General features: G+C 42.5%; 2 protein-coding genes across 9 annotated transcripts in view; one reads left to right on the forward strand and one right to left on the reverse strand.

Annotated features, from left to right (window-relative positions):
- Window positions 1-2,743: 2,743 nt before the first annotated feature.
- LOC139752006 (uncharacterized) overlaps window positions 2,744-24,822 on the reverse strand; it is a 269,198-nt gene continuing 247,119 nt past the window's right edge. For 7 of the 8 annotated variants that reach the window (XM_071667778.1, XM_071667779.1, XM_071667782.1 and 4 more), the window contains 3 exons: window positions 21,145-21,895; window positions 9,415-9,630; window positions 2,744-4,860 (listed from right to left, as the gene is read on the reverse strand). In XM_071667778.1, the coding sequence (XP_071523879.1) occupies window positions 4,635-4,860; window positions 9,415-9,630; window positions 21,145-21,895 (1,193 nt within the window). In that variant the 3' untranslated portion in view covers window positions 2,744-4,634. The remainder of the gene's footprint in view (window positions 4,861-9,414; window positions 9,631-21,144; window positions 21,896-24,822) is intronic. The other variant, XM_071667783.1, reaches the window with a different exon arrangement.
- The window catches only part of LOC139752007 (uncharacterized), a 42,557-nt gene continuing 22,506 nt past the window's right edge, over window positions 4,772-24,822 (forward strand). Inside the window, exon 1 of the mRNA XM_071667786.1 lies at window positions 4,772-4,909. The gene's annotated coding sequence lies outside the window, so the exon portion shown is untranslated. The remainder of the gene's footprint in view (window positions 4,910-24,822) is intronic.

Genomic DNA, 24,822 nt, shown 5'->3' on the forward strand with positions numbered 1-24,822 from the left:
CATTTACTCTTAACTTTCTTCTTTCACACACTTTACCAAACTCAGTCACCAGCTTCTGCAGTTTCTCACATGAATCAGCCACCAGCACTGTATCATCAGCGAACAACAACTGACTCACTTCCCAAGCTCTCTCATCCCCAACAGACTTCATACTTGCCCCTCTTTCCAAAACTTTTGCATTCACCTCCATAACAACCCCATCCATAAACAAATTAAACAACCATGGAGACATCACACACCCCTGCCGCAAACCTACATTCACTGAGAACCAATCACTCTCCTCTCTTCCTACACGTACACATGCCTTACATCCTCGATAAAAACTTTTCACTGCTTCTAACAACTTGCCTCCCACACCATATATTCTTAATACCTTCCACAGAGCATCTCTATCAACTCTATCATATGCCTTCTCCAGATCCATAAATGCTACATACAAATCCATTTGCTTTTCTAAGTATTTCTCACATACATTCTTCAAAGCAAACACCTGATCCACACATCCTCTACCACTTCTGAAACCACACTGCTCTTCCCCAATCTGATGCTCTGTACCTGCCTTCACCCTCTCAATCAATACCCTCCCATATAATTTACCAGGAATACTCAACAAACTTATACCTCTGTAATTTGAGCACTCACTCTTATCCCCTTTGCCTTTGTACAATGGCACTATGCATGCATTCCGCCAATCCTCAGGCACCTCACCATGAGTCATACATACATTAAATAACCTTACCAACCAGTCAACAATACAGTTACCCCCATTTTTAATAAATTCCACTGCAATACCATCCAAACCCGCTGCCTTACCGGCTTTCATCTTCCATAAAGCTTTTACTGCTTCTTCTCAGTTTACCAAATCATTTTCCCTAACCCTCTCACTTTGCACACCACCTCGACCAAAACACCCTATATCTGCCACTCTATCATCAAACACATTCAACAAACCTTCAAAATACTCCTTCCATCTCCTTCTCACATCACCACTACTTGTTATCACCTCCCCATTTTACCCCTTCACTGATGTTCCCATTTGTTCCCTTGTCTTATGCACTTTATTTATCTCCTTCCAAAACATCTTTTTATTTTCCCTAAAATTTAATGATAATCTCTCACCCCAACTCTCATTTGCCCTCTTTTTCACCTCTTGCACCTTTCTCTTGACCTCCTGCCTCTTTCTTTTATACATCTCCCAGTCATTTGCATTACTTCCCTGCAAAAATCGTCCAAATGCCTCTCTCTTCTCTTTCACTAATAATCTTACTTCTTCATCCCACCACTCACTACCCTTTCAAGTCAACCCACCTCCCACGCTTCTCATGCCACAAGCATCTTTTGCACAAGTCATCACTGCTTCCTTAAATACATCCCATTCCTCCCCCACTCCCTTTATGTCCTTTGTTCTCACCTTTTTCCATTCTGTACTCAGTCTCTCCTGGTACTTCCTCACGCAAGTCTCCTTCCCAAGCTCACTTACTCTCACCACTCTCTTCACCCCAACATTCTTCTTTTCTGAAAACCTCTACAAATCTTCACCTTCGCCTCAAGATAATGATCAGACATCCCTCCAGTTGCACCTCTCAGCACATTAACGTCCAAAAGTCTCTCTTTCGCAGACCTATCAATTACACGTAATCCAAGAACGCTCTCTGGCCATCTCTCTTACTTACATATGTATACTTATGTATACCTCTCTTTTTAAACCAGGTATTCCCAATAACCAGTCCTTTTTCAGCACATAAATCTACAAGCTCTTCACCATTTCCATTTACAACACTGAACACCCCATGTACACCAATTATTCCCTCAACTGCCACATTGCTCACCTTTGCATTCAAATCACCCATCACCATAACCCGGTCTTGTGCATCAAAACTAGTAACACACTCACTCAGCTGCTCCCAAAACACTTGCCTCTCATGATCTTTCTTCTCATGCCCAGGTGCATATGCACCAATAATCACCCATCTCTTTCCATCCACTTTCAGGTTTACCCATATCAATCTAGAGTTTACTTTCTTACACTCTATCACATACTCCCATCACTCCTGTTTCAGGAGTAGTGCTACTCCTTCCCTTGCTCTTGTCCTCTCACTAACCCCTGACTTGACTCCCAAGACATTCCCAAACCACTCTTCCCCTTTACCCTTGAGCTTCGTTTTACTCGGAGCCAAAACATCCAGGTTCCTTTCTTCAAACATACTACCTATCTCTCGTTTTTTCTCATCCTGGTTACATCCACACACATTTAGACACCCCAGTCTGAGCCTTTGAGGAGGATGAGCACTCCCCACATGACTCCTTCTTCTGTTTCCCCTTTTAGAAATTTAAAATACAAGGAGGGGAAGGTTTCCAGCCCCCTGCTCCCATCCCCTTTAGTCACCTTCTATGACACGTGAGGAATGCATGGGAAGTATTTTTTCTCCCCTATCCCCAGGGATATATAAATATATATATATATATATATATATATATATATATATATATATATATATATATATATGTGCCTTTGCCTTTTAATGAAAACTCCTCTGCTTCTAGGAGCTTTTCTACTACATCATACATTCACATCTTTCACAGAGCATCTCTCTTAACCCCACCATATGATTTCTCTAGATCAAGAAAAGCCTTCAGTTCTTTAATTTTTACTTATACACATATATGAAAGCAAACAACTGATTCATGCATCCTCTACCATCCTTGAAGCCACAATGATCCTCTTCAATCTGGAGCTTTGTTCATGCCACCACCCTCTCAATCATCACTCTCCCATACAACTTACTAGATACACTTAATAAACTTATTCCTCTGTAATTTGAAGCTTCACTTTTGTGCCCCTTGCCTTTGTACAATAGTACTGCACTGGGATTTTGCCAACCAAGGCACATTGACATGTAAGAACTGCTTCCCTGAAAACACTCATTCCTCGACCAGAACCCTAGCTTCATTTACCCCACTTTTTTCCCATCATACACTTAACCTCATCTGGTATCTCTTCTCACTAACCTCTTTTAGAAGCATACTCATAATGAAAACCTGCTTCCCACTTATATCATTCCTAAAGCCTCTTTAACTCTGAGTAATGATCATAAATCCTACTAGCTGCCCATAACACATTTACATCCAAAAGCCTCTCATGTGCATACCTATCAATTAGTACATAATTCGATAATGAAGAGTTTTGCCATAGCCACCTCCTTGATGGAGCTCCCAGAGGGAACAAGCATCAGAGATATAGATAGACAGGTAGCCCCATTACCATCTTTCCTCACCCATGTATACTTATGTATGTTCCTCTTCTTAAACCAGATATTCTCAATCAGTGCTTTTTCAGCATAAACTCCACAAGCTGTTCACCACTTATTCATAAAACCATGCCCCTGTACAAAATTCTCAAGTGCCTCATTTTCCACTCTCTAATTCAAATTGCCCATTGCTAATTGTCAATCCCTTGTATCATAACTGCTGAAACACACACACTCAGCTCCTTCAAAATCACTTGCCTCTCTTCTTTAGTCAACTCATTTCCAGGTGCATAAGCAAAAACAATCACCCACCTCTTGTAAATCACTCTCAGTTTTACCCACACCAGAGTGAGGCTCCTTCCTTACACACTCACACATCCCCAGATATCATCCTTCAGCAGCAGTGCTACTTGAGTACTTCATCTCTCACCCTCACACTAACCCCTCACTTTACCCTTATGACACACCCAAAACATTCTTCCCCTTTGTTTTGCACAGAGATAGAACATCCACGTTCCTCTCCTCAAGCATACTACCATCTTTCCCTTCTCATCTTGGTTACATCCACATATGTTGACACCCTAGCCTAAGTCTCTTGAGGGGATGAGCACTCCTTGCTTGGCTTTTTCTCTCCCAGCTTTTGTGTAAATACAAGGGGGAAAGAGTTTCCAATCCCCTGCTACTGTCCCCTTTAGTAACCTACAACATGCAAGGAATACTTGGAAAGTATCCCTTCTTCCCTACTCATCAAATTAATGAATAAAAATGTGGGTCAGGGGAGCCAAACTGGCTTTGTAAAGTGTTAATATGCTGCAGGTTATGGATTACATTAGCATCATTCTATGGCTAGCAAAGCCCTGCAGGGCAGGTATCACACCAGTATCACCTGGGAAGTTTGTGAGTGTGTGTACAAATACAAGGCATGTTACATATACATGTTAAGAGGCGGGGGCATCACCTGTAAAACTCTCCCTATAACATACTGATAATAATTATCTTGTGGCCAATAAAGCCCAACCTTAATGAGCTGCAGGTTAGGTACCATATAGGCATCAACCTATGGCTAGAAGATTAAGGATACCATTCAGCATTGTTTTCTGCTCCCTAAATCTGTTTCCTAAATGTGTGATTTGGTGTAAAAGCTTGTTCTTTTGTCAGTTTTATAATTTCATATTCTAATGTAGCTTTGGTTTTATGTGCTGTTACCGACATATCCAAGGTCATTGCTTCATATCTGGTCTCAAACTGGGGCTTTTACATCTGCTTGCAGAACTTACTAAATAAAATCCCATTCATGGATTAACGGGTACCTTAATAAATCAGACAGTATGGTATCTGATGTTATCATCAAAGTAAAACAAAAATGGAGCAAAGTTCTAACAAAGCTCAGGTTTTGTCAATGGTGTTGAAAAACCACTCTGTGAACTGATGAAGCTGTTGTGCTGCTGCCCTGCTGTCCTCTTGCAGTTTTCGGTTCTCAGTGCGCAGTTGGGTGACTTCATCCTCCAATTTTTCAGAGCGCTGTTGTTCTGCTGCTAAACGGCGCTCCAGCTGAGCCACACGGTCATGCAGAACTGATGGATCTACACCAGCACTTTCATCCTCATTTGTTCTGCAAGTCAAAGAAAATTCTCAATCTTGATACTTATGAAAAGAGCTGAGTGAGTGTCTTTAGTTCTGATGCAAGGGATCGAGTATTAATGTTAGGTAATTGGAATCCAAGTGCAGGTAATGTGGCAGTTGAGGGTATAACTGAGAAGGCATGGAGTACCCAGTGTTGTGAATTAGAATGGTGGACATCTTGTGGAGTTGTGCTCAGAAAAAGCACTGGTGACGGGGACAACCAGTTTAAAAAGGACACAAACCAGTATATGTACTTGTGTGAATTGGTATGATGAGAAGAGGATATTATCGGATTATGTAGTACAAGACAGGTATTTGTAAGAGAGGCTCTGGGATATGAATGTGTGCACAGGAGCAGCTGGTGGTATGGTTGATTATTAACTGGTTGAGGTGAGGAGGAAGGTTTGTATAAGCTTTGAGCAAAGATGAAAAAAAGTGGGTAAAGAGCAGGTGATGAAAGTGAGTGAGCTTGGAAAAGATGCTTGTGAGAAGAGATACATGGAGAAAATGAGTACCATATAGCAAAAAGTGATATTAAATGAAGCCAGGGGAATTAATGATGAATGGGAGATATTTAGAGAATCACTTCCTACATGTATGAGAGAAGTATGAGGCATGTGGAAGGTGGACAGGTTACAGGAGTGAGGAATGGGTGATGTTTAGAGAAGCATTTCTTACATGTATGAGAGAAGTATGTGGCATGTGGAAGGTGGACAGGTTAGGGGAGTGAGTAAGGAATCAGAGATGTTTAGGGAATCACTTCTTACATGTATGATAGAAGTATGCTGACAGTTAAAACAGGAGTAAGTGGAGGGGTGAGGAAGTTAAGTTGCTGTAGAACGAAAAAGAGAGGAGTATGGGCATTATTGATAGGAAAGGAGTACATGTAATTAGGAGATATACAAAAGGAAGCAGCTGTTTGTATTGAGTAGGTATCGGGGCTGAAAAAGTGCAATGAGATGTGGGGTGAGTGAGTATCAGCAAACTTCAGGGATGGTAAAATGTTTTGGAAGGAGGAAAAGAGTGTAAGAAAAACAAAAGAACTAATGGAAACATCAGTGAAGGAGGAAAATAGGGAAGTGATGATGGGCAGAAATGGGGTGAAGAGTTGGAGTGAGCATTTTGAGGGGATGTTGAATGTGTTCGATGTTAGGTAGAAGCGTGGGTTCTTTTGGATGTGGAGGTATATGAATGAGTCAAGGAAAGTGATTTGGTGAAAAGAGAGGGGGAAGTGAAAGTACTGAATACGATGAAGTGCATGAAATGCAGGAAAGATGCTGGAGTGGATGGTAATGCAGTTGAATTTCTTTAGAAAGGGAGTGATGGTGTTGCTAATTGGTTAGTTAGGATTTTCATTGCATTAATGGCTAGTGGGGAAGTGCCTGAGATTGCTGGAATGCCTATAAAGTGCTATCATATAAAGGTAAGGGGGACAAAATTGAATGTCCAAGTATCAGAGGCATAAGTTTGTTGAGTGTGCTTGGTAAGCTTCATGAGAGGTAAAGGATGAGTGGATCAGGTGGCAGCTTTGAAGAATGTATGCAAAAAATATTCAAAGATACAAAGGGACCTGTATGGGGGCATTTATGGACCTGGAGAAAGTGTATTATAGGGTTGATAAAAGTTCTCTTCAGAAGGTGCTGTGAACATATGGTGGGAAGGAAAGCTGCTAAAAGCAGTTAAGAGCTTCCATTATGGGAGTAACAAGTGTGTGAGAGGGAAGAGGAGCGTGAGTGGTTCTAGGAGAGGATAGTTCCACAGCAGCAAGGGTGTGTGGTGTTACCATGTCTGTTTAATAAGTTTCTGGAAGGGGTGGTGAGTTGAGGTGAATAAAAGGGTTATGAAGAAAGGAGCAAGTATGTTGTGAGGGCCAGGGAGATGGGACTGTTGCTGTTTGCTGTTAACATGACACTGGTGGCAGATTTGTGAGAAAAACTGCAGGAGCTGGTATCTGAGTTTGGGAAAATGTGTGAAAGGAGAAAGCTGAAAGTAAATGTGAATAAAGGTAAGCTTATTAGGTTCAGCAGTGAATAAAGAAGGTTTATTTACAATGTGAGTTTGAAAGGAGAAAACTTATCAGAAGTGAAATGCTCTAGATATTTGGGAGTGCATATATGGCAGTGAATGAAACCATGGGAGATGGAATGAGCCATGCGCTGGGTGAGGGAAAAAAGATCTTGGGAAGATTGAGGATTGTGTTGAAAGAGGTCACTACTGGGAGGGTAAAAAATGGGTAAGTTTGAAGGTATAGTAGTGTCAAGGGTGTATGCATGTGAAGTATGGGGTACAGATGAGAATGTATGGAGGGTGATTGTGTGATATGAACTGTTTGATGAAACTATGTGATGTGAGGAGGGTTGACTGAATAAATAATAATAGAAGGAAAAGGATGCAGTAATCAAGAAGAGTATGGTTGAGAGAGCTGAGAAGAGTGCTAAACTGGTATGGATATATGAAGAGAGTGAGAACAGGTCATCCAAGAGAATAATTGTGCCAGAAGTGAAGGGAGAAAAGGAGAATTGGGAGACCAAACTGGAGATGGAAGGATGAAGTAAAAAATGTGAATAAAAAATGTTTTGAGAGGATGTAGCCTGAACATGCACGAGGATGAATGGCATGCACAGGATAAATTGAAATACAGCAGTGTGTTGTACAGGGACTGATGTCCATTTACCTCCCTAACCACCCCATCCATAAACAAATTAAACAACCATGGGAACATCACACACCCCTGCCGCAGATTGACATTCACTGGGAACATCCTTGGTAAAAACTTTGCACTGCTTCTAGCAACTTACCTCCCACACCCATATACCCTTAAGACCTTCCACAAAGCATCTCTATCAACCCTAACATATGCCTTCTCCAGATCCATAAATGCTACATACAAATCCATGTGTTTATAAGTATTTCTCATACACGTTCTTCAAAGCAAACATCCAATCCACTCACACTCTACCACTTCTAAAACCACACTGCTCTTCCCCAATCTGATGCTCTGCACATGACTTCATTCTCTCAATCAATACCCTCCCATATAATTTTTCAGGAATACTCAACAAACTTATGCCTCTGTAATATATTCATTCATTATACTTGATTGCCGTTTCCTGTGTCAGTGAGGTGGCGCCAGGAAACAGATGAAGGATGGCCCATCCACACATATACATATATATTCTTATGAGTCCACAGGGAAAATGAAACTTGATAAGTTCCCAAGTGCACTTTCATGTAATAATCACATCATCAGGGGAGACACAAGAGAGAAATATAACTCAGTTGACATACATCGAAGAGATGGGGAAGATGTGATCTGGTCAAGTTTAATACTTCAAAAACTCAATTTCTGCCCCATTATCTCTTTTAATAACACTAAAAATTTTTTCCAAAGGGGAAGATGCAATCTGGTCAAGCTCAATACTTATAAATTCCAATTTTTGGCAATCTCTCGTTCAATACCCTTACAACTTTTCCCAGTGGGGAAGATGTGATCTGGTCCAGTTAGTACTTCTAAACTAACTGGTCAAATTTAATATTTCTAGAACTTAATTTCTGCCTTGGTCAAATATGATATTTCTAGAACTTAATTTCTGCCCAACTTCCTTACAAGTTTTCCATCTCAAATGATATTCCAACACTCATAACAAAAAACACACTTCATCTGGTGTGCCTGTAACTTCTAACCCATCATGGAAAATCCATATGACACAAACAAATACGTTCACCTTCAAGAAACTGGGTGTGTCAGTGATCAGATACTGTAAATTCTTCTCAATTATATGTTGGAATAATCCTTCCTTATATGTCGGACAGTTCTGACATCCAAGGTGTTTCTAGCTTTTCATACTTGCTAGACAGAGTCAAGTCCAAAGCAATATGATTCATAAACTCTCCCAGTCTGACCAAATTGCCCTAAGCTGAAGTGATGGTTCAATTTCCCTCTTCTACAAACATTTCTCTGGTTTCTGCTCCTGTGTTTCTGCTGTTCTATGCCCCTACCATTAGCTAGAGCTGCTAGGCCATGTAATAACTGGCAAGCTACTGCAACATATGATTACTGTGTGGCTTTTGCCAACTCAAGAGAGGGCCACTGTGATCTGTATAACTCATCCTGCCAAACTTTGAAATTCTTTACCCTCCTATATCTTTCCTAAGAACTCTGGCTTGCCCTCCTCTTAAAAAAAAAAAAAAAAAAGAAAGGCAAATTCACACTTTCTCCCAAATTCTTAAGATATTTTCCAATTTCTAACTTCTCTCTCTTTTATGCCTCTCACATTTAATAACTTCTTACTTCTCCCTCTTTAATGCCTCTCACATTCAATATATGATTAGTCTCTCCAAAAAATCTACTGGCAGCTCATATACATATATAATCAAAAAGAAATCATATCCTTATGAAGATATTAACAGGTGACCGTGGAGATGCCACACAGAGGTGGGATGGAAAATACACATTTTCCCCTGCAGCAGCTATCTTAGTTTTATCTCTCTTACATTCAGAATATGAAAATGTAATGCATTAAAGGGAGAAACAGAGATATACCGTGTGCTTGTATGATGGGATGACCAGCTTTGTGTGGGTGGTGGTGGTGGGCGGGTCTGGGATCCTATAATGTCTCTACTCTTCTGAATGGCTTGTGTGGCTGTATTCACTAAACTCATCCACTCTTGGTCCACATCTAACCCACCACTCTGTTCTCTAGTAATATCCACCGTTGTCTTGTCTTCCCTGTTAGAATCTTGCCACTGTTGGTTTTTGCTGCAAGATCAGAGAAACACATATTACAATGGTTTACAAATATTTCTTTCAAGGGCGAAAACAGCTTTGATAATATGTGATCAGGGTACTCAGGGTAGTACACTAACAAGTCTATCTCAGGGAGCTGGGTGTCCCTGGCTTAGTGTTAGACTTTGAGGTTATGTTTGGGACACCAGCTCTGTGAATACAGCCCACATAAGGTGCAAGTTGCCTTGGCTGAAAATAACATGCCTGTAGCCACTTTTAACAAAAGTTGCAGGTTGATGCGAGTTGGTGGAATGTGAAAATATATTATGAATGTAAGAGAACTGAAGATAATTTTGTTATACACAGCTGCTTCTCCTGCCTTAGCAATGTACTGTCAAGAATAAATGAGGAACAAGCTCATTTGCACTCATCCATGCTTTGTAATGTATAATGAAATGAAATCAGAGCCTATCATCCAAAATAAAATACCACAGGCCATTTCATGATTTACACTGAATGCTTCATATGCCCCGACTCAATCCAATGACATGTCACCCCCATGTATACCTTATCAATCATATTCAATCATCTCATGCATGCCTCTCATCCCCCAAGTGTTTAGCTTTTGATTCCCAAAAGCCTCCTTCACTTCCTCCTTCTGTTTCCTTCTTAGTATTTTAAAGAACTGATGAATGTAGGAGAAGGGGAGGCAGCAGTTGTTACATGCATGGGTATGAAGGAAGGAAGAGAATACAAGTGCAAGGGCCTATAGCAAAAAGAGAGGTAAGAAGGGCAATAATGAGGCTGAAGATAGGAAAGGCACCTGGAGTGGATGGGATTACAGCTGAAATGCTGAAGTATGGAGGAGAAAGTGTGACATAATGGATGCATCTTATAAGTAATTTAGCATGGAAAGAGAAGGTTGTGCCTGAGGATTAGGTGAAAGCTATTATAACTCCTTTATTCAAAGGAAAAGGTGCTAAGGATGTATGTAACATTCATAGGGGAACAAGTCTTAAATATACCAGGAAAAAGTATGCAAGAATAATAACTGACAAAGGTGGAAATACTGAATGCAGAATAAGTGAAGAACAAGGTAATTTTAGGAAAGATAGGGGATGTGCAGATCAGATTTTTGTAGTACAGATGACCATGGAAAAGTATTTAGTGAAAGGTAAGAAGTTGTATGGCCTTTATGGATCTGGAGAAAACATATGAGAGTCAAGTACAATGCTTGGTGGGATGTGTTAAGGGTATATGGAATAGGAGGACTACTGTTGCCAAGGTAGCCAGACATCCTATCCAGAGTTTGAAGCCAACCCATGGTGTATATATATATATTTGTCAAACCATTGGAGCCGAATGAGATTAAAGTCAATCCTATCTCCACTGAGATAAGGTTGGGACACATGTAGAAGCACCTATAAGTCTAGTGTGTGTGTCTTATAACATCCGTGTGGCTGAGGTAGTCAGATACCCTACCCAGGGTTTGAAGCCACTCCGATGTGTATGCATATTTGTCTGTCCATCGAAATATTTGTCATACCATCGGAGCCGCGTGGGATTAAAGTCAATGCAATCCCCACCGAGATGAAGCTGGGACACATGTAAAACATTAAAAGTCTAGTGTGTGTGTGTGTGTGTCTTAACCTCCATGTGGCTGAGGTAACCTGATGCAACACAGGGTTCAAAGCCAACCTGTGAAAAGCAAATGGATTTGTATGTAGCATTTATGGATCTGAAGAAAGCATATGATAGAGTTGATAGAGATGCTCTGTGGAAGGTATTAAGAATATATGGTGTGAGAGGTAAGTTGTCAGAAGCAGTGAAAAGTTTTTATCGAGGATGTAAGGCATGTGTACGTGTAGGAAGACAGGAAAGCGATTGGTTCTCAGTGAATATTGGTTTGCGGCAGGGGTGCGTGATGTCTCCATGTTTGTTTAATTTGTTTATGGATGAGGTTGTTAGGGAGGTGAATGCAAGAGTTTTGGAAAGAGGGGCAAGTACGCAGTCTGTTGTGGATGAGAGAGCTTGGGAAGTGAGTCAGTTGTTGTTCACTGAAGATACAGCGCTGGTGGCTGATTCGGGTGAGAAACTGCAGAAGCTGGTGACTGAGTTCGGTAAAGTGTGTGAAAGAAGAAAGCTGAGAGTAAATGTGAATAAGAGCAAGGTTATTAGGTACAGTAGGGTTGAGGGACAAGTCAATTGGGAGGTAAGTTTGAATGGAGAAAAACTGGAGGAAGTGAAGTGTTTTAGATATCTGGGAGTGGATTTGGCAGTGGATGGAACCATGGAAGCTGAAGTGAATCATAGGGTGGGGGAGGGGGTGAAAGTTCTGGGAGTGTTGAAGAATGTGTGGAAGTCTAGAACATTATCTCGGAAAGCAAAAATGGGTATGTTTGAAGGAATAGTGGTTCCAACAATGTTATATGGTTGCAGGGCGTGGGCTATAGATAGAGTTGTGCGGAGGAGGGTGCATGTGCTGGAAATGAGATGTCTGAGGACAACATCTGGTGTGAGGTGGTTTGATCCAATAAGTAATAATAGGGTAAGAGAGATGTGTGGTAATAAAGAGAGTGGTTGAGAGAGCAGAAGAGGGTGTTCTGAAATGGTTTGGTCACATGGAGAGAATGAGTGAGGAAAGATTGACCAAGTGGATATATGTGTCAGAGGTGGGTGGAACGAGGAGAAGTGGGAGACCTAACTGAAGGTGGAAAGATAGAGTGAAAAAGATTTTGAGCGATTGGGGCCTGAACATGCAGGAGCATGAAAGGCGTGCAAGGAATAGAGTGTATTGGAACGATGTGGTATACCAGGGTCGATGTGCTGTCAATGGATTGAACCAGGGTATGTGAATGTCTGGGGTAAACCATGGAAAGTTTTGTGGGGTCTGGATGTGGAACAGGAGCTGTGGTTTCGGTGCATTACACATGACAGCTAGAGACTGAGTGTGAATCAATGTGGCCTTTGTTGTCTTTTCCTAGCACTACCTCGCGCACATGAGGGGGAGGGGATTGTTATTTCATGTGTGGCGAGGTGGCGATGGGAATGAATAAAGGTAGACAGTATGAATTATGTACATGTGTATATATCTATATGTGTGTGTGTGTATATACATGTATACGTTGAGATGTATGGGTATGTATATTTTGCGACAAAGCAAAATAAAATAAAAAAAATATAAAAAAATAGGGTGGGGGAGGGGGCGAAAATTCTGGGAGCCTTGAAGAATGTTTGGAAGTCGAGAACATTATCTCGGAAAGCAAAAATTGGGTATGTTTGAAGGAACAGTGGTTCCAAAAATGTTGTATGGTTGCGAGGGGTGGGCTATGGATAGAGTTGTGCGCAGGAGGGTGGATGTGCTGGAAATGAGATGTTTGAGGACAATATGTGGTGTGAGGTGGTTTATCGAGTAAGTAATGTAAGGGTGAGAGAGATGTGTGGAAATAAAAGAGTGTGGTTGAGAGAGCAGAAGAGGGTGTTTTGAAATGGTATGGTCACATGGAGAGAATGAGTGGGGAAAGATTGACCAAGAGGATATATGTGTCAGAGGTGGAGGGAACGAGGAGAAGTGGGAGCCCAAATTGGAGGTGGAAAGATGGAGTGAAAAAGATTTTGAGTGATCGGGGCCTGAACATGCAGGAGGGTGAAAGGCGTGCAAGGAATAGAGTGAATTGGAACGATGTGGTATACCGGGGTCGACGTGCTGTCAATGGATTGAACCAGGGCATGTGAAGCGTCTGGGGTAAACCATGGAAAGTGTGTGGGGCCTGGATGTGGAAAGGGAGCTGTGGTTTCGGTGCATTATTACATGACAGCTAGAGACTGAGTGTGAACGAATGGGGCCTTTGGTGTTTTGCTAGCGCTACCTTGCACACATGAGGGGGGAGGGGGTTGTTAGTCCATGTGTGGCGAGGTGGCGATGGGAACAAATAAAGGCAGACAGTATGAATTATGTACATGTGTATATATGTATATGTCTGTGTGTGTATATATGTGTGTACATTGAGATGTATAGGTATGTATATTGTGCATGGGTGGACATGTATGTATATACATGTGTATGTGGGCGGGTTAGGCCATTCTTTCGTCTGTTTCCTTGCGCTACCTCGCTAACGCGGGAGACAGCGATAAAGCAAAATATATAAAATATATAATGAAAAAATATATTTATTTACTATCCTTGGGGATAGGGGAGAAAGAATACTTCCCACATATCCCCTGGGTGCCGTAGAAGGTGACTAAATGGGGAGGAAGTGGGGGGTCTGGAAATCCTCCGCTCTCTTTTTTTTCAATTTTCCAAAAGAAGGAACAGAGAAGGGGGCCAGGTGAGGATATTCCCTCAAAGACCCAGTCCTCTGTTCTTAATGCTACCTCGCTAACACGGGAAATGGCGAATAGTACGAAAAGAAAAGAAATATTTAGTTATCATACTTTGTCGCTGTCTCCCGTGTTAGTGAAGAAGCGCAAGGAAACAGAAAAAACAATGCCCCAACCCACCCACATACACATGTATATACATAAACGCTCACACACACACACATATATACATACCTATACATTTCAACTTATACATACATATACATACACAGACATATACATACATACACATGTACATATTCATGCATGCTGCCTTCATCCATTTCTGCCGCCATCCTACCAAACATGAAACGGCACCCCACCCTCTGTGCACGCACTAGGTAGTGCTAGGAAAAGACAAGGGTCACATTCATTCACACTCAGTCTAGCTGTCATGTATAATGCCCCAAAACCACAGCTCCCTTTCCACATACAGGCCCCACAGAACTTTCCATGGTTTACCTCAGACGCTTCACATGCCCTGGTTCAATCCATTGACAGCAAGTTGACCCCAGTATACCACATCATTCAAATTCACTCTATTCCTTGCATGCCTTTCACCCTCCTGTATGTTCAGGCCCAACTTTGACACATATATCCTCTATGTCAATCTTTCCTCACTCATTCTCTCCATGTGACAAAACCATTTCAATATACATTTCAATATACATTCAATATACATTTCAACAACACTCATGATTACCACACATCTCTCTTACCCTCTCATTACTTACTCGATCAAACCACCTCACACCACATATTGTCCTCAAACATCTCATTTCCAACACATCCACCCTCCTCTGCACAACCCTATCTACAGCCCATGCCTCACAACCATATAACATTGTTGGAACAACTATTCCTTCAAACATACCCATTTTTGCTCTCTGAGATAACGTTCTTGCCTTCCACACATTCTTCAACACTCCCAGAACCTTTGCCCCCTCCCCCACCCTGTGACTCACTTCCACTTCCGTGGTTCCATCTACTGCTAAATCTACTCCCAGATATCTAAAACACTTCACTTCCTCCAGTTTTTCTTCATTCAAACTTACCTCCCAATTGAATTGTCTCTCAACCCTAGTGAACCTAATATTAACCTTGGTCTTATTCACATTTACTCTCAGCTTTCTTCTTTCACACACTTTATCAAACTCACTCACCAACTTCTGCAGTTTATCATCCGAATCAGCCACCAGCGAACAACAAGTGACTCACTTCCCAACCCCTCTCAATCACAACAGACTGCATACTTCCCCCTCTCCAAAACTCTTGCATTCACCTCCCTAACAACCCCCATCCATAAACAAATTAAACAACCATGGAGACATCACGCATCCCTGCTGCAAACTGACATTCGCTGGGAACCAACCACTTTCCTCTCTTCCTACTCGTACACATGCTTTACATCTTCGATAAAAACTTTTCACTGCTTCTAGCAACTTACCTCCCACACCATATACTTTTAATACCTTCTACAGAGCATCTCTATCATATGCCTTCTCCAGATCCATAAATGCTACATACAAATCCATCTGTTTTTCTAAGTATTTCTCACATACATTTTTCACAGCAAACAACTGATCCACACATCCTCTACTATTTCTGAAAACGAACTGCTCTTCCCCGATCTGATGCTCTGTACATGCCTTTACCCTCTCAATCAATACCCTCCCATATAATTTCCCAGGAATACTCAACAAACTTATACCTCTTTAATTTGAACACTCATCTTTATCCCCTTTGCCTTTGTACAATGACACTATGCAAGCATACATACACTGAATATCCTTACCAACCAGTCAATAACACAGTCACCCCCCCCTTTTTTTTTTTTTAAATAAATTCCACTGCAATACCATCCAAACCTGCCATCCTGTCAGCTTTCATCTTCCTCAATGCTTTCACTACCTCTTCTCTGTTTATCAAACCATTCTCCCTGACCCTCTCACTTCGCACACCACCTCAACCAAAACACCCTATACCTGCCGCTTTATCATCAAACACATTCATCAAACCTTCAAAATACTCATTCCATTTCTTGCCCACCAGCCACCTTTCTCATGCCACAAGCATCTTTTGCGCAAGCCATTACTGATTCCATAATTACATCCAATTCCTTCCCCACTCCCCTTATGTCATTTGCTCTCACCTTTTTCCATTCTGCACTCAATCTCTCATGGTACTTCCTCACTCAAGTCGCCTTTCCAAATTCACTTACTCTCACCACTCTTCACCCCAACATTTTCTCTTCTTTCCTGAAAACCTCTACAATCTTCACCTTCGCCTCCATAAGATAATGATCAAACATCCCTCCAGTTGCCCCTCTCAGCACATTAACATCCAAAAGTCTCTCTTTCATGCGCCTATCAATTAACATGTAATTCAATACCGCTCTCTGGCCATCTCTATCTCTCCTACTTATGTATTATCTCTCTTTTTAAACCAGGTATTCCCAATCACCAATCCTTTTTCAGCACACAAATCTACAAGCTCTTCACCATTTCCATTTACAACACTGAACATCCCCTGTACACCAATTATAACCTCAACTGCCACATTACTCACCTTTGCATTGAAATCACCCATCACTATAACCTGGTCTCGTGCATCAAAGCTGCTAACACACTCACTCAGCTGCTCCCAAAACACTTGCTTCTCATGATCTTTCTTCTCATGACCAGGTGCATAGGCACCAATAATCACCCACCTCTCTCCATCCACTTTCAGTTTTACCCATATCAATCCAGAGTTTACTTTCTTACACTCTATCACATACTCCCACAACTCCTGCTTCAGGAGTAGTGCTACTCCTTCCATTGCTCTTGTCCTCTCACCAACCCCTGACTTTACTCCCATGACATTCTCAAAGCACTCTTCCCCTTTACCCTTGAGCTTCGTTTCACTCAAAGCCAAAACATTTAGGTTCCTTTCCCGAAACATTCCACTTATCTCTCCTTTTTTCTCATCTCTGTAACATCCACACATTTTTAGACACCCCAGTCTGAGCCTTGGAGGAGGAGGAGCACTCCTTGCATGACAACTTGTTTCCCGTTTCCCCTTTAAGAAAGTTAAAATACAAGGAGGGGAGAGTTTCTAGCCATCTTTAAGTAAATAATCTTGCACCCAGTCTCCTACTCAAAGCTGGCACACAAAAACAGTGGGAGAAATGAGTTACCAAACACTCACAGAATGAATGTTATGTGAAAGTACAATGGATACGAAAATAATGAACAGTGTTTTTCTTGGTTCTGCAAGAGCATATGAAAAAGTAAAAAACTGAGTGTTATTACAGAAAAGGGCACGTTAAATATAAAAGAAAATATGAAAATGGGTCAAAGTATTTTCATTAACAGAAAAGTCAAAGGAGTTGCAAATGAAAACATGCCATAGGAAGATGTTCTGTATGGGGTAACACTAGGAACAGTTTTAGCTGCAATACTCTTTGTATTCACATCAAAAACAGATACAGAAAAAAAGAGAATGAAGTCAGATTTTTCACAGGTGACACATGAGTAAGTAAAACCGGATAACTGCCTCCCTCCGCAATCACTTCACCAGCACCTAGCACATTGCCTCCCTGCACTATTACTTCACCAGCACCCACACCATTGCCTCCCTCCACTATTACTTCACCAGCACCCACATCATTCCCTCCCTCCACTATTACTTCACCAACACCCACACCATTGCCTCCCTCCACTATTACTTCACCAGCACCCACACCATTGCCTCCCTCCACTATTACTTCACCAGCACCCACACCATTGCCTCCCTGCACTATTACTTCACCAGCACCCACACCATTGCCTCCCTCCACTATTACTTCACCAGCACCCACAACATTGCCTCCCTCCACTATTACTTCACCAGCACCCACATCATTGCTTCCCTCCACTATTACTTCACCAGCACCCACATCATTGCCTCCCTCCACTATTACTTCACCAGCTACCAGATCATTGCCTCCCTCCACTATTACTTCACCAACACCCACACCATTGCCTCCCTCCACTATTACTTCACCAGCACCCACACCATTGCCTCCCTCCACTATTACTTCACCAGCACCCACATCATTGCCTCCCTCCGCTATTACTTCACCAGCACCCACACCATTGCCTCCCTCCACTATTACTTCACCAGCACCCACATCATTACCTCCCTCCACTATTACTTCACCAGCACTCACATCATTACCTCCCTCCACTATTACTTCACCAGCACCCACATCACTGCCTCCCTCCACTATTACTTTACCAGCACCCACATCATTACCTCCCTCCACTATTACTTCACCAGCACCCACATCATTGCCTCCCTCCACTATTACTTCACCAGCACCCACATCATTGCCTCCCTCCACTATTACTTCACCAGCACCCACACCATTGCCTCCCTCCACTATTACTTCACCAGCACCCACATCATTGCCTCCCTCCACTATTACTTCACCAGCACCCACAACATTGCCTCCCTACACTATTACTTCACCAGCACCCACACCATTGCCTCCCTCCACTATTACTTCACCAGCACCCACACCATTGCCTCCCTCCACTATTACTTCACCAGCACCCACATCATTGCCTCCCTCCACTATTACTTCACCAGCACCCACAACATTGCCTCCCTACACTATTACTTCACCAGCACCCACATCATTGCCTCCCTCCACTATTACTTCACCAGCACCCACACCATTGCCTCCTCCACTATTACTTCACCAGCACCCACATCATAGCCTCCCTCCACTATTACTTCACCAGCACCCACAACATTGCCTCCCTCCACTATTACTTCACCAGCACCCCACCATCCTGCCTCCCTCCACTATTACTTTACCAGCACCCACACCATTACCTCCCTCCACTATTACTTCACCAGCACCCACATCATTGCCTCCCTCCACTATTACTTCACCAGCACCCACAACATTGCCTCCCTCCACTATTACTTCACCAGCTACCCAGATCATTGCCTCCCTCCACTATTACTTCAGCACAACACATTGCCTCCATACTCCGCTACCAGATCATTGCCTCCCTCCACTATTACTTCACCAGCACCCACAACATTGCCTCCCTACACTATTACTTCACCAGCACCCACACCATTGCCTCCCTCCACTATTACTTCACCAGCACCCACAACATTGCCTCCCTCCACTATTACTTCACCAGCACCCACACCATTGCCTCCCTCCACTATTACTTCACCAGCACCCACACCATTGCCTCCCTCCACTATTACTTCACCAGCACCCACATCATTGCCTCCCTCCACTATTACTTCACCAGCACCCACAACATTGCCTCCCTACACTATTACTTCACCAGCTACCAGATCATTACCTCCCTCCACTATTACTTCAGCACCCACACCATTGCCTCCTCCATTATTACTTCACCAGCTACCAGATCATTACCTCCCTCCACTATTACTTCACCAGCACCCACACCATTGCCTCCCTCCACTATTACTTCACCAGCACCCACACCATTGCCTCCCTCCACTATTACTTCACCAGCACCCACATCATTGCCCCCCTCCACTATTACTTCACCAGCACCCACATCATTGCCTCCCTCCACTATTACTTCACCAGCACCCACACCATTGCCTCCCTCCACTATTACTTCACCAGCACCCACATCATTGCTTCCCTCCACTATTACTTCACCAACACCCACACCATTGCCTCCCTCCACTATTACTTCACCAGCACCCACATCATTACCTCCCTCCACTATTACTTCACCAGCACCCACATCATTGCCTCCCTCCACTATTACTTCACCAGCACCCACATCATTGCCTCCCTCCACTATTACTTCACCAGCACCCACACCATTGCCTCCCTCCACTATTACTTCACCAGCACCCACATCATTGCCTCCCTACACTATTACTTCACCAGCACCCACACCATTGCCTCCCTCCACTATTACTTCACCAGCACCCACATCATTACCTCCCTCCACTATTACTTCACCAGCACCCACATCATTGCCTCCCTCCACTATTACTTCACCAGCACCCACACCATTGCCTCCCTCCACTATTACTTCACCAGCTACCAGATCATTACCTCCCTCCACTATTACTTCACCAGCACCCACATCATTGCCTCCCTCCACTATTACTTCACCAGCACCCACACCATTGCCTCCCTCCACTATTACTTCACCAGCACCCACATCATTGCTTCCCTCCACTATTACTTCACCAGCACCCACATCATTGCCTCCCTCCACTATTACTTCACCAGCACCCACACCATTGCCTCCCTCCACTATTACTTCACCAGCTACCAGATCATTACCTCCCTCCACTATTACTTCACTGGAACCCTGAGAGAGAGAGAGAGAGAGAGAGAGAGAGAGAGAGAGAGAGAGAGAGAGAGAGAGAGAGAGAGAGAGAGAGAGAGAGAGAGAGAGAGAGAGAGAGAGAGAGAGAGAGAGTTTAAAAATTAAATATGTGGTTTTGCTGTGCTGAAATGGTTTGGACATATGAAGAGGGACTGACAAAGACAACATGCACATGCAATGGGGAGGGGTAGACCTATCAGATGGAGGCGTGGAGTGAGAGAGATCTGGGGTATCAAAGACTAAACTTTCAGAATTTTTCAGAAGGGTGAGGGCATGCATGGTATAGAGTGAGTTGGATCGCTGTGGTATACATGTGTACATGTGGCATCGTTCTGTCAATGGGCTGAACCAAGGCATATGAAACTCAGGATAAACCAAAAAAAAAAAAAAAGTTCATGGGGCTTGGCTCAGGTTTCAGTGCATTATATGTGACAACTAGAGAATGGATGTGTCCAATTGAGGTTGTCGTCCTTCTGTTCCTGACATTATCTCACTATGAGAGGAAAAGCAATTTAATATTAAGAAATCACATTTCATACTTTTTTGGTATATGTTGTCAAATCTTAATTCCATATGGCTTACATCATTATGGGAAGTCAGGATCAACTGTTTATAATGATATAAAAGGTAATGAGAAATCATTTTCAACTTACTATTTCATATTAATTCACTGATTTCCAGTAATGAATTATAACTATCAAAGAATATCTACCTACTAGATAAAGGCAAACAGTAAGTGACAACTGAAAATGAAGAACAGCTGGTTAGTGAATGTTGCTTTAGACACATCCCCTTCAATTTGAAAGTCAGCACTCACCCCTCCTTAACAGCAGCACAAGATGGTTGGTCCAGAGCGTGTGACTGGTCTTCACTGCATAAATCTGGACATAGTGCTGCTTTCTGATCTGCTCGCTGATCACTGGTTGTGGCTGGACTAGAGGTGGATGAATTTGATATGACAGTTGCTGGTCGAGCAGTGAGAACCACTACTTCTGACACTTCAGTTTGTGATGGAACATTTTGGTTTCTGTCTGGACAGTTTTGCCCCTGAGCTAATGTTGAGATAAGGGATGAATGTTGTTTTGGAAGACCTGAAGCAACAGGAAAACTACGATGTGATAAAGCAGGTGGTTTAGCTGATGTGTTCAAATGTGACTGTGATGGGTTGGGTCTTTCTCCACTGGCCTTGCCACCACTTGACTTGATTGCAGGGCGGTCAAGAGAACTACTGTTACTCTTACTACCTTGAGATAAAGGTCCACTACCACCAGAAATCCCCAAACTGTATGCTCTTGGTCGTTCTAAACTATCCCGAGATGCTTGTGATTCAGTATCAGAAATGTAATCTGGATTGATGAGCCTGAATAACTCCTCCTGCAAACTTGATGAACCAAGGTTAGCTGAGTTACGTTGACTACCCTTTCTTGGAGTGGCAGCCTGCCGTAAACGAGCCTCAGTGGCAACAGTTCGTGGTGATTGATTCCTTGAAGATGTTGATGATGGAGTTGTGTTCCCACCCTTGACTTGTCGTTTAGTGTGTGGAGATCCACTGCTGCCAGACAGTTCATCTTGGAAAATAAAGTATTAGAGGAAATGGTACTGATTCTGGGGGTCTTTGTTTTCTTATTCAGAAAATAAGTTTCTGGTATCAAATCTAGTACATAAGTATAACACTGACAACAAAGTCAAGACAATTAATATATAAAAACATATCTACCTAAAGCAAGAATGGTGAATGTGCATGACAAAGAGATGTGAAGAAAGATCCACAGAAGGTACCATGTGTGTGAATGAGGGGTGGATATAGTGTGCAGAAGGAAACAAGTACATAAATTTTACAATACTAATAGTTAAAAAAAGATGAGAACAGCTGAAGGGTTTGGATGATACCATGGGACAGACTAACGGATTATCAAATGGGATTAGCATAAACGAAGACTGCAATTCAATAAAAAAAAAGAAAGAAGAACTAAGTGTGCTGTTAAAGGAGGGAAGGAAAATTTTTGGAAAACATTTAATATTAGCACTGTTGTGGATAAACATTTAATATTAGCACTGTTGTGGATAAAGTGGGCATATGAGAGAGGAATGGAAATTGACAGTTGACTGCAGTTTCGTCTAAAACATAATCGTTGTATCAGTGGCCTCAGTCACACTCCTGCAACTTTCCCTTATATATCTCCTCATCATTTGCACTCCTCCCCTGTAAGTAATGGCCAAAGGCCTCTCCTTTTTCTCACATCAGCAACTTTACTTCTTCAATTCACCACTCACAACCCTAACTTAATCTGCCCATCTCCCACCTTTTGCATGCCAAATGCATCTCTTGCATACGCCAGTACTGCTTCCCTAGATACCTCCCATTCCTCATCCACTCTCCTTGCTTCATTTACTCTCACCTTTTGCAAGTCTACACTTAAATTCTCCTGGTGTTTCTTCACACAAGTCTCTTTTCCAAGCTCACTTACTCTCACCACTCTATTCTCCCTGACACTGTTTCCTCTTATTCAAAAACCAAAAACCTCTACAAAACGTCTCCCTCAACTCCACGAGACAGTGATCAGACATCTTTCCACCTGCCTCTATCAGATCACCATCTACATCCAGAAGTCTTTCTTTTACATGCCTTTCAGTTCATATGTAACCCAATAAAGCCTGCTGACCATCTTTCATACTCAGATATGCATACTTGTGTACATCTCTCTTTTTACACCTGGCATTCCCAATCATCAATCCTTTTTCAGCACAACTCCACAAGTTGTTCATCATTACCATTCATAACACTGAATATGCCTCATACCCTCCATCGCCACATTACTTTCAAATTCAAATCACCCATCACTGATACCCAGTCTCTTACATCAAAACTACTAACAAACTCAACTGCTTCCAAAACATTTGCCTCTCATGATCTTTCTCCTCATGGTGAGGCGCATAAGTACTAATAGTCAACCATCTCTTGCCATTTACTTACATTAATCTAATCCACATTAATCTAGAATTTACTTCTTTATGCTTTATCCCACACTCCTACAACTACTGCTTCAGGAGCAGTGCTACTCCTTCCTTATGTCTTGTTCTTTCACCAATACTTGACTTTACTCCTAAAACATTTCCAAACCATTCCCTCCCTTTGCCACTGAGGTCTGTTTCACTCAGAGCCAGAAAATACAGGTTACTTTCCTCAAACTTACAACCTGTTTCTCTTCTTTTCTCATCTTCATTACATCCCTACACAATTAGAAATACAAGAAGGGAGGGCTTCCATGATGAGAAGAGAGAAGAGACTGGTAGTAAGGAGGGTACTGATTGAGAGGGTGAAGGCATGTGCAGAGCGTCAGACCGGGTAGGAGCAGTTTGGTTTCAGAAGTGCTAGAGGATGTGTGGATCAGGTGTTTGTTTTAAAGAATGTATGTGACAAATACTTAGAAAAACAAATGGATTTGTATGTAGCATTTATGGTTCTGGAGAAGGCATATGACAGAGTTGATAGAGATGCTCTGTGGAAGGTATTAAGAGTCTATGGTGTGGGAGGTAAGTTGCTAGAAGCAGTGAAAAGTTTTTATTGAGGTAAGGCATGTGTATGATTGGATGAGAGGAAAGTGATTGGTTCCCAGTGAATGTCGGTTTGCTGCAGGGGTGCTTTGTGATGTCTCCCTGGTTGTTTAATTTGTTTATGGATGGGGTTGTTAGCGAGGTGAATGCAAGAGCTCTGGAGAAAGGGGCAAGTATGCAGTCTATTGTGGATGTGAGGGTTTGGGAAGTGAGTCAATCATTGTTCGCTGATAATAAAGCGCTGGTGGCCGATTTGGGTGAGAAACTGCAGAAGTTGGTGACTGAGTTTGGTAAAGTGTGTGAAAGAAGAAAGCTGAGAGTAAACATAAACAAGAGCAAGGTTATTAGGTTCAGTAGGGTTGAGGGACAAGTCAATTGGGAGGTAAGTTTGAATGGAGAAAAACTGGAGGAAGAAGTGTTTCAGATATCTGGGAGTGGATTTAACAGCAGATGGAACCAATCAAGCGGAAGTGAGTCACAGGGTGGGGGAGGGGGCAAAGGTTCTGGGAGCATTGAAGAATGTGTGGAAGGCCAGAACGTATCTCGGAGAGCAAAAATGGGGATGTTTGAAGGAATAGTGGTTACAACAATGTTATGTGGTTGCAAAGCGTGGGCTATAGATAGGTTTGTTTGGAGGAGGGTGGATGTATTGGAAATGAGATGTTTGATGACAATATGTGGTGTGAGGTGGTTTGATTGAGTAAGTAATGAAAGGGTAAGAGGGATGTGTGGTAATAAAAAGAGTGTGGTTGAGAGAGCAGAAGAGGGTGTATTGAAATGGTTTGGTCACATGGAGAGAATGAGTGAGGAGAGATTGACAAAGAGGATATATGTGTCAGAGGTGGAGGGAATGAGGAGAAGTGGGAGACCAAACTGGAGGTGGAAGGATGGAGTGAAAAAGATTTTGAGCGATTGGGCCTGAACATACAGGAGGGTGAAA

The sequence above is a fragment of the Panulirus ornatus genome, chromosome 12 (genome assembly GCF_036320965.1).
Source record: "Panulirus ornatus isolate Po-2019 chromosome 12, ASM3632096v1, whole genome shotgun sequence".
Lineage (NCBI taxonomy): Eukaryota > Metazoa > Arthropoda > Malacostraca > Decapoda > Palinuridae > Panulirus > Panulirus ornatus.